The 17,285-nt window shown below is 36.3% G+C and overlaps 1 protein-coding gene across 50 annotated transcripts in view; it reads right to left on the bottom strand.

The window, feature by feature from the left end:
* The window catches only part of Rims2 (regulating synaptic membrane exocytosis 2), a 516,004-nt gene that overhangs the window by 96,736 nt on the left and 401,983 nt on the right, over nt 1-17,285 (bottom strand). For 34 of the 50 annotated variants that reach the window (XM_031358666.1, XM_031358671.1, XM_031358679.1 and 31 more), the window contains one exon: nt 1,895-2,067. The exons of the other annotated variants lie outside the window; for them this stretch is intronic. In XM_031358666.1, coding sequence (XP_031214526.1) covers nt 1,895-2,067 — 173 coding nt within the window. The remainder of the gene's footprint in view (nt 1-1,894; nt 2,068-17,285) is intronic. 50 annotated transcript variants of the gene reach the window in all.

The raw sequence follows: 17,285 nt of genomic DNA, 5'->3' as shown, positions 1-17,285 counted from the left end.
GGTGCTCTTAAGCTCTACTGCTTGTGTTTTCTCTCTGTGCCAGGCTCCTGTTCTTGCAGTTTTTTCTAACTGGATGCATCTTAAGAAGAGTATTATCTAACATGTTTATCTTCCAAAAGACCTGGGTATCTAGCATTTCTTTTCAGAGAATCATGGATCAGGCAGGGAGGTGCATGCTTGGAGTTTGAGAATTTCAGAGGCTGAGGCAGGGGGATTATGACTTTGAGACTAGCTGAGCTAACTACAGCAAATTCAGGTCTCGAATGGGCTAAGAGTGAGATGCTATTTGAAACAACAAATGCCAGAATATGAAGAGCATTGCCTCTGCTTTCTAACTATTCTCAGGCTTCAGACTAAACTAAAATATCCCAGAAAACTAACAAGTTTCAAAGGAGACAGAGACTTATTAAACTTTAACCAAGTTTCACTTGTTTTTTATTTTTGTCTGCTACACAATTATTTTTTATAAATTATGTTAAAACATATAGGTCCTTCAGAATCCTATTTTAAGGGTGTTAGCTTCTTTCCCCTAAATAGTCTCCACTAAAGGTAAAAAGATTTGCAAAGTCCCTTTTTACTCATCTGTAGAGGGAAGTTGGGGAAAGTACACTGTGAATTCATGCTAAAAACACAAGCTAAAGTCAAACTCAAATTTGATTGTCTACTCAGAAAAAGATGGTAAGCAAAATCAAGCAGACGCCCAGATCCAGTGGATATGTATCAACGACGTGGCAAGCCAACCTCTCTGATGATAATTTCTAGTGTATTAATCAGTTATTTAGGAGTAACACAGGTAACTTGGGACGTGGAGGAATACTTAAGAGAAGGACAGACGCACAGTATGACTGGGAAGCACCCACACAGTCAGTGGCTTTACCTGTCGTCGTCGTGGGAGAGACTCCTGTGCAAGTCCTCCTTGATGCTCTGCTCTCTCTCCTTCCCCCGCTCAGGAGCATCGCGTGCTTTTTCCTCATCTCCTGATTCTCTGTCTCTCTCCTTAGGGCATGTTTCTGTCATCTCCTTCCCTGTCCCATCCTCACTAATCACTCCCTCCTTTGCCTCCTGCTCCTTCTGAACTGGCTCTTCTTGCTTAAGCCCTCCTTCCCCACCCTCTTCTCCTCCCTTTGGCCTTTGAGTGAAACACAAATGGAAAGCATGCAAAAGAAACACAAAAGAGAAAATGTCAAGGACAATGTAAGTGAAATGAAACAGAGACAATGAAGACAACCAGAACCGAGGGGGAACTGAGATCACTTTAATGCTAAGTGCCTTCCCCATTGCATATCAGAGACGCACAGGTCAACACCTGGTTAGAGTAATTTTAAAATTGTGTCTTCAGTTACAAGATGGCATGGAAAGCAGACTGAGCTGCTGTCTCTCCATGAGAGAGTTTCACTCTACAGGAATCAATAGTCAAGTGGGAACTAAGAGACTAGCACACACTAAATTTTCCTGAGACAGTGTAGAATTCTTCCATGTACTTATAATACTGTCAAGAGGGTAGGAAAGCCTCCTATTAAAAAAGCAATCTTTTTCCTCTTGAATTAATACAATATATTCAACCAGGAAAAATATTCTCCAAAATAACTTTCTTCATATTCATCAGAATGCTAAATTCAAATCTTCGGTTAACTGTTATTTTAGTTTAATAAAAAATCTAACAGTTGCAGTCTGGTTTTTAAGTTACAAGCATAAAGAAATTATTTCAAGTAATTTAAAACAGAACTGTTAACAGTTCTACAAAAATTGACCAAGATAAAATAAAATAACATATACAGAGTATCAATGCTTTTTAAAACAATATATATCAATACTTTAGAAAAATATTCATGTTTATCCACAGAAATAAAACCCTCTGAAATACACAGAACAGTTACTGCCCAAGTGTTCTTACCTGATTTTCTTGTTTCCTCGCGGCCGCTCTGATTGGACGGACATGTAGCTTGTGCTGCTGAAACGAGAAGCACTACTAGTCCTTGAAACCGCGGATACATCACTTACATCACTGTCCGAGGATTTAGTGGAAACAGTATCTGCCCCTCTATGTGGATCCCATCCTGAGCGATACTGTTGACACAGATTGACAAATACGCAGAAGCCGTCAGTATGAGCACACAGAGCAATTGTTAGCTCGCTCCTATCTCAGCACTTTAACTGTCCATGGCGGGTACTGCAATACTCTACTCAGTTGCATATAAAACAAAAGTGGGTGGTAATTATCCTAAAACAGAAATTTACAAGAAACCTCTGTGGTTAGCAGTCATCGTAGCATTTTCACCACACCCAGAGGGCCATTAAAAGTCCAAAGCAGCAATGGCCTTAGGGAAGAACATTTAGCTAAAATTTGGGAAATAAACATTTGGCTTAAGAGGAAGCACTCTTAAATTTCTGATTAAAATTTGAAAAAAAAAATCTGGTCAAGTTGTCTCTATAGCTGGTCTATAAAGACCAACTCTAGTAGTCCTCAGCTTTCTCTTTAGTCCACTGCACCTCACAGAAAACCTAGAGATAATACAAAAGCTAATTAATGAAAAACTAAGCATTGTAAGAAAAGTCAAGAGAAAAGAGAAGTTTAATTTCTGAGCAGTTGCTGGAATTTTGATGAATCCTAGAAATATTAGAAAAAAAACATAATTATTTACAATAGCTCAATCTTCCTGGAATTGAAATAATTAGATGGTTAAGTGGTACAGCCAGGGTGCAAGAGATTCTTCTCCACTCAAATATTCTGGCAAATTGAAAACCAACATAAATATTTTATGCTAATGACCTATTCTCATAAAATACATTTAATGTTAAAACTAATGGACACAGTTTAATATTATTACTGACAACAACAACAAAAAAATCACTTGCCAAGAGTTGCCAACCTGGAATATTAAAAGAAAAGAAAAATAAGAAAAGAAAGAAAGCCAAGCTATGGACTCAGAGACTTAAGCCTGGAGCAAGGGAGATGCTCACTAGCTGAGCCAGTCTGGACAGATTACTTAGTCCTTAATAGCCACAGTGTAAAATGACAAGAGTAATCACACCCAACTTCCATACTTGTTTTGAAAATTAGAAACGATGTGTTTTGTTATATTGAACTTAGTGTAATGTAAAAAAAAAAAAAAAAAAGATGGATTTTTTCCTCTAAAATCACCCAATATGGCTGCTGCTATGTAAAAATTACTAAGAAGGAGAATATCTATAATGGACCTTTTTTGTTTATTATATACCTTATGCTGAAAAACTCTTATTTAGTCTAGTTTTTGAGAATTTTCTAATCATAGGCCCTGGTAAGTTTTAAAAATCTTTTGAAAAATAGGTATTTTATGTAAGCCACTTGCTGTGATTTGAAAGCTTGTGACTTAGTGAAAACCCATCAGAAACAGTGGTCCTACATAAATACTTGATAGATACAAACACATTTGGCCAATGCAATTGAAAGGCAAGGAACTGTAGCTTAAAAACTTATATCCAAAGTTCTGTTCCTTCTGGACCTTGCAATTTCTAGCTATATTCATTTTTATTTAAAAACCAACTCTTCAAATAAATGGCAAATAAGAAGACTGTTTCTAAGATGCCATAAAACATTAATGATCAAATTCATTAATTTAGAAATTAATATAATTAAATTAGATGGCAAATGGCTTTTTAGTCCACCCCACCTTTTAACATTAAATATTAAAAGATAATAATGAAATTCTTAAAAACCTGCTGTCTCTTTTCCCAGGAGATGTCTACATAAAGAGAATGTGATGCTCATTAGCAAGAGTAAACACTGTTTACTTATCGTCACTCATTTGGTACAAATTTAGTTCATGAGATTCTTTTTCAAATATATTTACTTAAAAGTACCAGTTTACTTAGGTTACTATATTATTTCAATATGTAGATTCAAGATTTTCTGTTATATATTCACTTGCACATCTAAATAATTTGTGAATAATTGTAATAGACTAATTTTACTTAAAGTATATTGACTAATAAACTAAATTTATTTAAAGTACATTGACTTGAAGTTGAGACATATATGGAAAGCTTTAATCTTACTCATATCTTTTAATATTCAAATTACAAAAATATTTTCATTGTTCAATAAATATTGAAGTGTACACAGGGAGCTTTCTCTGTCTTATTTCTTTAATTTATAATAAAAGAGATTACCTGCTACTATTTATTTTGAGATAGTTCATAATTAGATAGAAAAGCAGTCTAGCATTATATTTTCTATTTGCTTTTGCTCGTGAGACCATCATATCTGAATTCAAATGAAAAATGAAAACCTTTAGATGTAGCAGGAAGTAAAGGCAATACCACAGTCATTAAGACCCAAACTTCTTGAGTAAAACTGAATCACTGGTCTAAATTCTAGCCATATAAGTTACTCTGTTTACTTTCTTAGACAAATAGCTTCTCTCAGTGTCTCAGTTTTCAACTGTTAAAACCACAATTAACAATGTTTGTATTTAGAACAATATCTGACACATAGCAAGAGTTTAAAATGGAAAATGAGACAATGTTTTTTAAATATTATATTTGGAGCAGGGAGGTTTTAATTAAAGGATTGTACACCTTTAATCCTAGCATTAGGGAAGCAGAGTTCAGGGCCAGCCTGGTCTACAGAGTCCCAAGACAGCCTTGTGTAGGCAGAGAAACCCTGTCTTGAAGAAAAAAATGTACATATGTCTATCTATGCATATATACACATACTATTATATTATATTATTTGGAAATAAAATGCTCAAGGCCAGGAAAGTATCTTCCTCAATTTGTGTCTCTTAGCAGATAAAGCTGGATGACTGTACATGGCTAGTTTGGGCTACAAAGCAAGATTCTGTCTAAAAACTTAAAAAGGACCCTCAATAGTTTCTTAGAAAATATCATATGATAAAGTACAGTGCATAAAGCATAAAGTCATTAAAGGAAAAGAATTAAACTATAGTTTGCATCAAGAACAGAAAATAGCTAAAAGCTGTAGTTGATGACATCCCATAATCTACTCAAGACTGTACCATTTTCGGTTTAATTCTAAGCAACTAAGCATGTTTATCTTAGGGATATATCTGCATCTTCAATCACAACTAGATATGTAACAGACTGAAACTTAAAAGGTAAGAACAAAAAAGATATTTAAAATTACATTAGTTTTGTGTGTGTGTGTGTGCGTGCATGTGTGTTTCATAGTGCCAGAACACAGGCTGCTGGGCAAGGAGGTCATCAAGTCTTACCCAGCCACGATTCCTATGAACTACAATAATCTTATCTACTAGATAAGATATGACCTCTGATGAAAACATGGCATGATTGTTAGGGCAGTAACCAATTGTTTTCGGATCGGATTTGAGGTTCATTCCACAGGAGGGAGGTCATACCCATTACTGTAAACTTAGGCAAGAGATGGTGGCTGCAGAGATCATGAGCCTTAGTAGGAAACCTACTTCTTTTGTTGTTATTATTTTTTGCTTAAGAAACATGTTGTCAAACAGTCTTCTAAATTCTCATTTATATCTAGAGATAAGTGCTGCTCTCAGCCTTGCAATGGGCAGAAGTTAATGTGGAAACTCATTACTGGTCAAAGTACTAAGAATAAGTGTTAATGAAGTGTAACAGTGCATAAGAATACAGTGAACAAAAACATCATTCCAACAGTGAATTCTGGGCCCTAATTGGAACATCTGCATCACCTCTCCAAGACTCATGGAAGAGGGGATGGAAATATAAAAATTAGAGGAATAGAAGATGTATAGCAAAAAGATGTTTTCTGGGCATGACACAATCATTTCACTAAAGGATTCACTTCATTTGTGATCTGTTCGATATTGGGACCTTGTAAGCCATCATGCACGGGAGTGGGGGTGTGAACCATGAGGTTCCACTTATTTATGGGGATTCTTGGCAGTGAGTGGCTGCTGGAAGACGGGGTGTAATTTTCTACCATAGAGCAACTACTGATAAGTTCATGCTCCAGTAAATAAAATTCTGTTCATGCTCATACGAGCCACTCTATAACAAAATTCAGTAGTTCACACACAAAAGGAAGACATGAAAGTTAGGGTGGGAGGAGTTGCAAAGATGGGTTTCAGTGGGAAAGGGGGCAATTGAGAGGCCAATGGAAGAAGGAAGTGGCTAAAATTCACTGTGCCTATGTATGAAGTTATCAAAGAATAAAATAATGAAAAAAAAAAGACAATTCACAGAAAAAAGGAAGGAGATAGTATAAATATACTTAGAATAAAACAATAACATAAACAATTCAATCTCCCTAATAAAAATTATGACCTGATAGTATAATTCACATTGAAAATGTTTAGTGTATTTTAATTGAAAGCATGATAAACAAAAATTATAAACTTTAACAGTGGTATGAAAGCAATTCAATTATTATTATACTTCAAAATGAGCTATACATGTTGATAAATAAATTGGATTATTTAGGAAATAGTATTGTCTTGGCTCTATGCATCAAATAAATTTTTAAATGATTGTCAGGCAGCATACAATCGACAGGTTAACAAGGAATGCTCTACTTAGTGAAGCAAAATCATAAAGTTAATAATCTCAGCTGAAGACTGCCTGGATTGGAGATCCCTAAAATCTTGGACAAGGCTTTCCTCACAATACTTTATATTTTATATGTTACTATCAAGCAGATCATAAAATCTGCAATAAGACTGTAAAAATTTAAAGGAAATTATCATTCTTTAGGGTGTTCCTGACTCTTAGGAGTTTCTAAGAGGCCTGGAAAAGTTAATGTTCTTTCAATGTATCTAAAATTAGTGGAAAGTAACTGCCTGCAAAGCTCTATTGAAAAGCTTTAGTCATTAAAGTTTTAAGATATCATTGATAAAAAATTGAATTTTTAAAGTAAAATTCCATCTTCTTCAGTGTTCTCATTTGAAGGTTTTGAGCAATTTGAGCTATTTTTTTTTTCCTATACCATTGTATCAACTTTGGTACTCCAATCTTTGTATATGAACTTCTCAGATAAAGAATTATATGAGTTGCCTCAAACAATGCTTGGTTTCAATTTAACAAATCTTAGATACTACTAACAAATACTAGATACTGTAATTTGTTGTGCAAAATGCTAAACTAAGAAACTATTACAAGATGACTGGCAGAAAACTATCATCATCAGTAACAACAAAGTAAGTTCATGTATCAAATAATTGTTGGAAGAATCTTTAATTACATTTGGGGAGTATGGTGCTTTGAATGATAATGGCTGCCATTAGTTCATATATTTGAATACTTGGTCTATAGTTGGTGGAACTGTTTGGGAAGGCTTAGGAAGTATAGTCTTGTTGGAGGAGATGTGTCACTTGGGGTGGGCTTTGAGGTTTCACAGGCCCAGGCCATTCCCTGATAGCTTTCTCACTCATGCTTGTGAACCAGGAAGGTAACTCTCAGCTAGTGCACCAGTGCCATGCATGCCTGTCTGCCTGTCTGCCTGTCTGCCTGTTTGCCTGTCGTCTGCCTGTCTGCCTGTCTCCCTGTCTGCCTGTCTGCCTGTCTGGCTGTCTGCCTGCCTGCCTGTCTGCCTGCCTGTCTGCCTGCCTGCCTGCCTGCCTGTCTGCCTGTCTGCCTGTCTGTCTGCCTGTGCCTTGTTTTCACCATTATGGTCATGGACTCATCCTCTGAACTGTAAGCGCAAATAAACTCTTTCTCCAATTAATTGTCTTGTTTATTACAGAAAGCAAACAGTAACTAAGACAGGAAGGAAAATCAATGTGTTGACCTAAAGATTAGGGGAAAAATAGGACTAACAACCTTTGGAAAAGTGAGCGAAGTAGAATGTATGGGCAATACTTCTGATATCAGTTTAGATGCAGTGCTGAAAGACAAAGCCTCTACTATAGTCAATTAAGGAGTCATACGAGTAGGGGGATGCTATAATTTTTGCCACTGTGCCTTTATATTATATAATTTTAAAAGAGAATCTGTTGTCTTTTGAAAATTCCATAATTAGAGTTAATCTCTCACAGTGATTAACTTCAACATTTCACTGGGCATACAAAACCAGCCCTAATTGTCAGGGGCAATTTTGTTAGATGTGACTCCTGATAATGATAGCATAATCTTTATGTGAGGGAGGCAGAGAAAAGCCATAGACATTGGACTTCAATTTAAGATTTAATCTTAGAAACAATATCCTACTCATGAAAGATTATCAATGTCTACAAGTTCAAAAGAAAGAACTCAGAAGTAAAGTAGATCCCACAGAAAATCTGTGTCAGTCTGGAAGAGAGCCAAGGGTCGAAATATTTTTCTGGAGGCTGATAAACTAAACTGTCTCTTTCGATGGTCTTCAGTCAGTGTAGTAACAAAATTAGTTATGTTTATTGGCTGTAGACCTCATAAAAGGCAGTGTTTATATAGCCATGCAAATTGTTTTGCTGACACTTTTCAACCATTCTGAGGGTACCTTTGCCATAGCTGGAGCCAGAAAAAAATGCTGCGTGGGGCAAAATGAATTAAGGCCCAGAGGGTTTGGAGCTCCATTAGGTAAATGTAGTCAGTGATCCTAAAGTACTTAAAGTCTTCGCAACAGTCATTTGAGTTTGTCTGTTTGAGTTTGTCATTTTGTCATTTGAGTTTATGTGTCTCTCTGCTTGGTGTGTTATCATTTTTCCTTCCCTGTTTTCCTCATGCTTACAACTATCTACTTTTATAGATTATAATCTCCTGGAGGAAAACTTTTATTCATTTTGGTATTCTGCAATCTAGATTCTTGCCTGGAAAACAGTAGTAAATCAACAAATACTCAAAAATGCATATGAACAGAACAATTAGCATTGATGTTGACAATAAGCTAGAGTATTCTAGCTTTTCATCAGAACATGGGATTCTGTTGTGACAGTTCTGGAGTCACTGAACCTTTTCATTCCCATATAGAGAGAAGGGAGTGGAATTCTGGCAGATGTTTACCAACCAGCTATCTGGAGGGAAAAATTATAATCTAATTTAATTATAATTTTGTTGCTAATTGAGGTATGAAAATTTCCACCATGGGCTTGAGTATACGTTAGTGGTAGTAAACTTGTTTAGCATGCATAAAACTCAGAGTTCAATCCCTACTACCTCAAAACAAAACAAAATGAAACAAAAACAAACAAAACAATAAAAATTGTGGCTAATTTAATTCATCATGTGGTCATTGTATGCAGAGTTGGAGATAAAGATTAGAAATATGGGCACTGTTGGCAGGACTTACCAAGAGTCCTAGGAGACAATTAAAGAGAAAAAAATCTATAATATACTGATCCAAAGAAATCCTTGGGGCATAACTAGCAATAGCAACATGAGGGAGAAACCACAATCAAAAAGGCATCTTGTAGACCAGTACCGACTCAAGAACCTGGCTATAATTACTTGGTCGAAAGAAAAATAATTGAGTAAATTATTTTTGCCTGCAAGACTTGTAAAGGATGAACAATTACTAGTAGGTAATTCTGGCTTTCCTAAAGGCCTGGCTCTGTGGGAACTCTGTATTTTATTCATAGTCAGCTCATGCATGGTTGCAAAATGTCTTTTACTTATTTCAATTAATTCCCTCAAATTTCTACAAGTAAGACCTATGCCAGTTTCTAAAAAGAAGTTCCAGGGTTAGAGAACTGAAGTTGTTGTAGAGCTCATGTTTTTGCATTAAATAAAGGAATTTACTAATCCATTCTATTTCCACACTTACAAAAACTGTTTACAAACAATGTGACCTATTTGCAAGTCAGTGATTTCTTCCTTTTCTTCCTTTCCTTCTCTTCCTGCAACACTCTTGGGATGGTTTCTCAGAGCGTCATTTGTGGTTTCTCCCCTATGTCCTTAGACTCTCCTTTCTCAATATTGTTATTTCCTCAGTTCACTTTCCTTATGCTTATTTGATACATTTGCCCGAAATTTCCATCTAAATCCTCTTCTTTTCATTATACACATTATTCCAGGGATGTTCTAATTAATTATTTATGGGTTAATGGCCACATTATGCCTAACAAATCTTTATCTTGTGTCCTGACCACTTGCCTACTTCTGAATCATATTTGTGCATACTAATAGGATATCATTCACTTGTGTTTTTTTCTGGTATATGTAATATGGCCAAAGACAGGTTTATTCTCTTTTTCTTCAAAACAGCCCTTTCTGATTCTCTCACATTCTTTGCACTAGCTAATAGGCACAAAATTCAGTTAGATTTCAAAAAGGTAGAGTGTGGATTCTCCACTTTAATCATTAAGTGATACTGGTTGTCTCCTTAATGAGACACCAATATCACCTCAATATTTATCCCCTTGGGAGTAATGAATAGGTTCTTGGTCTTTTTGTACTGATGGGTACTTAATGGCTATTTACTTGTATCAATTACTGTGGAATGCAATCTAACATGCTTCCTCTTCCTCCTTTCTTTACTGAACTAATACAGCCTTATTTTGGTAGTCTAGCGACCAGCAAAATAAAACTTCATTAGGATTCCTTACAGCTTAAAGTATTAGGTCAGTATACTATTTAGAATAAAGAATTTCTTTCTTTTCTGCTAGTTAGAATTTATGTAGAACGATGCATATAACCAAAATACAATGACAATGTTAAAAGAATTTAACTTACAAGTGCACTAAGATAATTTTAAGAAAGTAAGGACTTGAAATAGCCAAAGAGTGGAGCTGTAAGGACAACTTTGAAAAAAAGAAACCTTGCACACTATTGAAGCACATGTATGCATGCAACGTCAGAGAAGGTCGGAGGACATTGTTACAAGGACCAATTTTTCTTTCTAACATGTGGATTTCTGAATAAAAATCAGGTCCTTGATCTTAGTGGCAAATGTCCTTAACTGCTCAACCATCTCAGCAAGCAGAAATCACTTCATCATAATTCAGATGCTTTGTGAGTGGACAGAAGTGGAATGAATCTTAAGAAGTAAAAGTTTCTATTATGTCTGCACCCTGGAGAATTTTGGCCTACATCTATTCCTATTAATGAAAAAGCCCTGAAATGCCTAATCATAAAGCCAAACACACGTTTCTTGTTAGAAAGTTGTATCAAGCTAGTGATTTTAGCCAATACATTGAAATGAAGTTTAAATTAAAGCTCTTAAAAATTATTCCTATCTCACATGTTCTGGCAATAATAAATACTGGGTCTAACATGTGTCAGGCCTAGTGCTACACAATAATTGTACACAGCATTTATAATCTTATATTTCATCATGATACTGTCAGCTGCCAGAAGTTTCCTTCTTTCATATGAGACATATTGTAAGATTTCATTATACTATTTCCAGGCTGGTATAATATTTTAAAATCTGCAAAGTTAGTGAAATAGAAATAATCAGATTTCCAAGTGTTTAGAAAAACATTAGCATATTTTGACCTTATAAATATAAAAATTACAAATTATCCTAGTCTCACAAGGCCAAAAATATAGGTATATTCAAATTATAATTAGTCATTAAATCAAAATTACATGTAGATGAGTGAATGACTGACAAAAGATTTAAGTTTATTAAAACTTACACATAAATTATTATATGCAGAAATAATTGCTAAATATTATACACATAATTGTCTAAGTCATATTATAGCATATGTATCAAAATTATGTAACCTCAAGGATTTCTGAGAATACTTTTAATAAAATCCATTTATTTTTAAGGGAAACTATATTTCAAAATTAATTTTGGAAGCTAAGCCATGAGATTAAATGATATGTTTAATTACTTATGAGACTTCCTAAAAGTCAAGTGTTAACTCATGGTCTTTGCATGGCTGTCTCCAAAGGAGTAAATGTATGTTCGGCATTTCATAGATTGTAATATACACTCAACTTTTAGATAAAAAGTAATAGATGTTGTAAAGAATGTTAATTAATTTAATCTCAAGTTTTCAAATGCTGGAATTAAAATCAGAACCCTAAATTATCTTCCAGCATTTCTCCTATCATTAACTCTGAATGAAAATCAATAACCATATTCTTTTATTTTTAAATCTTATATAATGACATATCTATTCCCTCCTGGAGATCTCATCTTTATATTGATACCAAATGCTAAAAAAGCCATTACTTTCAAAAACTTTCCAAAAGTATGCTTTTAGATTATTTTATCATGATAAAAGGCCTCATGCAGCATCTGACAGGAGCAGAAGGAGAGGCCCAGAACCAAATTCCAGGCAGGGTCAGGGGAAGTCCTCAGAAAGGGAGAGTACAGGAGCAAGCAGGGCTAAAGATGGGAGAATACAGCCCACAGAATCAAATAAGTGGGTTCACAGGGGCTCACATAGACTGAAGTGACAATCAAGGACTGCACATGAGTGTGAGCAGCTGTGTGTTCTTGTGGTACTCCTAACAGTGGGGGTGAGGGCTGTCTTAGACTCTTTGTCTGCTCTTGGGGCCCCTTTCTTCCTCCTGGGTTGCTCTTCCAGCCTTGATATGAGGGTTTGTGCCTAGTTTTATTGTAAGTCCTTATGCCATGTTTGGCTGATAGCTCTCAGAGGCCTGCTCCTTTTCTGAAGGGACATGGAAGTGTAGTGGATCTGGGATAGAGGAGAGGTGGGAGGGGAGGACTAGGAAGAGGGAAGGAAGGGTCAACTACAGTCAGGATGTAATTTATGAGAGAAGATTCCAAGAAAAAATAGTTTAACTTGCCTTCAATATCCACATTCATTTTCATTTATAAAGAGAAAGTTTTCCCTTGTCAAAAGTGCATATTTTTAATAGGAATGACTAGAAATAGGAGTTAAACAGTCTGTAGGACTAAACACAGGTACTCAGGGCATGACTGGCTCAGAGGGCACATATGTTCTCATGCGTTATCTTTGACAAACTTCCTGTGTATATTCCTCACTCTTGTTTGGTAGTTTCATTATTTCTATAACAAGTGTTAGTCACCACTGCACCTATGCCTGTTGTTCATCCTACCACTTTCCTTCTTACTCAGCCATCCCCTCCCCTCCCATCTTTATGCCTCTTTTGTGTGTGACCCAGTGAGTCTATTCAGAGTTTCTTGTCTGATGGGTGGGAGGTTTTTAATAGAGCAAGGGCATCTTACCATTGCCCATGTCACTGAAGAGGATGACATCCCTCCTCTTTTCGTCTTCGCGCCTTTAACTGCTAATAATGACTCAGAAAGGAGTAGGTTTCATAAGCACTTCATCCATCCAGGAAAACATTAAGAAAACCATTCTTTTTTTTTTTTTTTAAGAAAACCATTCTTGTGTGTTGAGATTTGTCTGGGGCTGTGTATTGTAATGTTAAATCCCAGCTTCCAAGACCTAGTAGCTCCAGAGACAAAAGAGTCCTCATATAGACCCAAGCGATGGTATGTGACCTCGCAGCAAAGTTATTTCTGATTGGTAAATAGAGGTACCAATTGCCAATAGCTCCCAGAAGAGACATAGGTGGAATTTAGGATTCCTGGGCTTGAGGTCTGAGGAGGAGAACCACGAAAGGGAGAAGAAAGGAGGAGGAAGATAAAGTCACCATGGGTTAGGAGTCAAGAAACTTGGCCCCAAGGGCTAGCCAATTGGAGTTAAGAGCATCCTGGGTGAAACATAGTAATAACTCTGGGTTATTGATAGGAAGTAGGTTTTAGTAGCATAGAGGATAGGTATCTGCCCAGCTCTAGTGCTGATTAAGGGTTATTGTAAATATAAAGGTTGTATGTGTCTTTTATCCGGGAACTAAAGGGTCAAAGGTGGGTAGAGGCCTCAGACTGGGATGAAAACTTTCTACACACAGGTGCATGGATATTTCATGTCTGCAGCACATGTGTATCAACACTCGATCTTACTACACTACAAGGAGTGATACTGTCCTATTTCACTGCATTTCTTCTTTACTTTTCATATAACTCCTGATTACACTAAGCAAGACTTCTTTCCTTTCTGTGGTCCACATCAGTTGTAAACATCAATTCAGATGGCTTGGGAAAAACAAGTGTGGAAGCATAGACTGTTACTTTTATTTTTTTCTGGAGGTAAAACTGTTTCTCCCTGTGTTCATAGGCAACACAGGAACAAACTGTGCTTTTAATAACTGAAGCTATTGCCCACAGGTTGACATTTTATCTGCAGGTAGCTAGATAATTTTATTTAAAATTCTTTCTTTTGTTAGTTTTTAGAACATTATATTTACTAAAAAATAAGAAATTGCAATTTGGATGCCATTTTATATTGTGCTACAAAAATGTAAGCTGCTGTTTCAGTAATTTCAAAGAACTTATTCATAACAAAATATTCTTTTCATACATCCTTCTTCTAGTTGTGACTATATGGCTGGAGGTAGAAGTTAATAAATAACAAGATAAGACAAGGCGTTGCCTTTATGTCACATCAAACTCAGACTAAGAATCATACTGGAATGTGATTCTAGAGCTAAGAAAAACTAAGGTGAACTTTTAGAAAGAAATTTAGAATATTTTTTAAGTATCTGAGAGGACAGCTAAGAAAACAGGAAGAAAGAGAAAGAAATAAGTAACAAAATCAACTAAAATGTTCTTACTGGCCTTTAGGTCATTACCCACATTGTAATGAAACATACCTTTTATAATGTATGCAAGAGTTAATCTGTCTTATATGTATTGTGCGTGTGAGAATGTGTGTGTGTGTGTGTGTGTGTGTGTCTGCACATATTACCTTTCTGGTATATATAGGTGGCTTAAAGGGTCCTTGAACTTCCTAGAACTGGACAGGTTGTAAATCACTAGTGGGTGCTGGGAAACAAATTCAGGTCTTTAAACACGTGCTCCTGGCTTTGAGCCACCTCAGCCCCTCAAATGTTAATTTCACTGATCATTAGCAAACTTGTAGAGATCCACTGAGGTCTGAACTGAATTGCTTCCAAATCTACATGTTTAGATCAGTGTCTCAGAATATGACTGCATTAAGAGCCAAGGACTTTAAGGAGCTGACTAAGATATGATGAGGTCATTTGCCTGAGCCCTACTCCAGGGGGTCTAATGTCTTATATAAGCACGCAATCAGGACAGAGCAAAGAAAGATACCCACAGAAAGGCAACACTGCATTTCCAGGAGAGCCTCAGAAGAAACCAATATTGTGAGCTTTCCTTTTACATCTAGCCACTCAAACCTGAAGAAATACACAACCAGAGTTTAAGCCCTTCAATCTATAGTGTTTACTTAATAAGATTTATTCAACATGTAAAGAAAGGGTTGAGCACAGTAAGTGGCTCACTTAAGGCTGTCCAGAGTGGTAGAGGAGAGACTATATAGTTTTAATTCTTGAGTTCCATTTAACCCTCCCCAGTAACCTTCCATAAATCATAGTATGTTAAGATCAACTGAGGCGTGATTCTCCCCAAACTGTCCATATATCTGTATTTCTGCACACTGCTCTCACTCTGGTGGCCACTGTAGGCGCTGATGAGTCACATTAATAGAAACTGGTTCATTCCCAATGATTTCTTCCCCCTTAATGACACATACTTATCATCCCTTCTTCCAATTTATTTCAAAGGTAATAGGAAAAGATGATATAAATACATACGGAGAATTTTTAGTTAGCTGAAAATTTTAGTCTTATGGATGTTGAGGATAAATGGGAACTCTTCCTTCATAGAGATTATTTTTTTTAATAACTAAGAAAAGAAAAAGATAAGATAAAAAGATTTTCAAAATAAAATTTAATCCTTTGTGCTCTCAATATATCATTATTCTTTAAGCCATTTTTTCAGTCCTGTCAGTGGGAGTGACAGCTGCCTTTTGCAGAGTTTGATGAGACGTCTAATTATATACTTTGTATTTCCAGAACAGTGCTGAACATGGCTGCCATTAGTATTACTTACTGGTTCAACAATCCAGCCGGAGAAATCCAGTCCTAGCTTTCTTCGTGAATATATTTGTAAAAGACCAGTCACAGAGTGGAGTGCACACAGATGTTGACTAATTAAAGACACAGAGAGTAGCTGAGGTGGAGAGGTAGAGGCGAGGCAACCACCAGTGTGCACCCAGGACCTGTAGATACTTCCTCCGCTTGGCAGCATCCATGATTCAGCACATATGCTTGCTTGGCAATAAGAACTCTTCTCAGTGGGGCAACTTGTCTTTCCTACCTCCCTATAGTCCCAAAGTAGCTCTACTGGTTTCTGAAAATTTGTTGGGATTTGTTATAGAGTCTGTTCAATGCAGAGTTTTATAGAAATGAATATTCTTATATTCATTTTATACAGAAAAAAACTTACATAGGCAAATATAAGTTTTCAGAAAAGGTATGCTACAATGAAGAAACAGAGGTGTGACCTTTTGCTGAGTTTCAGGCTGAACTAAGGCCAATACAAACTGTAAAAATTTGAATCCTACTTCTGCTATGAAGCCATAGACTGTTTATTGAAAGGCAAAGAAGTTCATTGCTTCCTATGGGCCATGAGAGTGCAATCATGAGGGCCTGAGTGGCAGAGGCATTCCTGAGGGTGCTATGATGTCTGTTTCCAAGAATAGCAGACTGCCTTGGGGTCTTGAGAACTAGTGCTTCAAAGCTCTCTCTGCGGCAGAAAGAAAGCCTGGCTCAGTCTCACTGGACTGCTGCTTGCATAATGCCAGCAACTCAAACATTCTGCTAAAGAACTAAATTATCTCCACCAAGGGAGTGGAGGCCCTTGGTCCTGTGGAAGCTTGATGACCCAGCAAAGGGGAATGCTAGAGTGGTGAGGTGGGAGTGGATGGGTGGGTGGGTGGGTGGGGGAGCACCCTCATAGAAGCAGGGGGTGGGGGACGAGATAAGGGGTTTGGAGAAGGGAAACCAGGAAGGAAGATAACATTTGAAATGTAAATAAATAAAATATCCAATAAAATAAGAAATAATTGTCCCCAGCATTTTATGCAGTCACTTTTCTAAAACTCATATATAAATGTACTGTCCTATATCTAAATCGCATTTGAAGTTCATGCATTTTATACATTGTAAAAATTTATATAAGACTATTTAATCTACATTTTGAATCTTGCCTTATATATAAGTGAACTATAACTATGAACTTTCAGACTTTTTATGGTCCTCACGATTGTTTATAGCAGCCTTATTTGTGATAGCCAGAAGCTGGAAACACCCAGATGTCCCATGACAGAAAAATGTATACAGAAAATGTGGTTCATTTACACAACGGAATACTACTCAGCTATTAAGAATGAGGACATCCTGAGTTTTGCAGGTAAATGGATGGAACTAAAAAATATCATCCAGAGTGAGGTAACTCAGATCCAAAAGTACATGCATGGTATGTACTCTATATACTCACTAATAAGTGGATATTAGCAAAAAGAGAGAGAGAGAGAGAGAGAGAGAGAGAGAGAGAGAGA

The sequence above is a fragment of the Mastomys coucha genome, unplaced genomic scaffold (assembly GCF_008632895.1).
Source record: "Mastomys coucha isolate ucsf_1 unplaced genomic scaffold, UCSF_Mcou_1 pScaffold7, whole genome shotgun sequence".
Classification (NCBI taxonomy): Eukaryota; Metazoa; Chordata; class Mammalia; order Rodentia; family Muridae; genus Mastomys; species Mastomys coucha.
The sequence above is the reverse complement of the archived record's forward strand: the minus strand, read 5'-3'. Positions and strand labels throughout refer to the sequence as shown.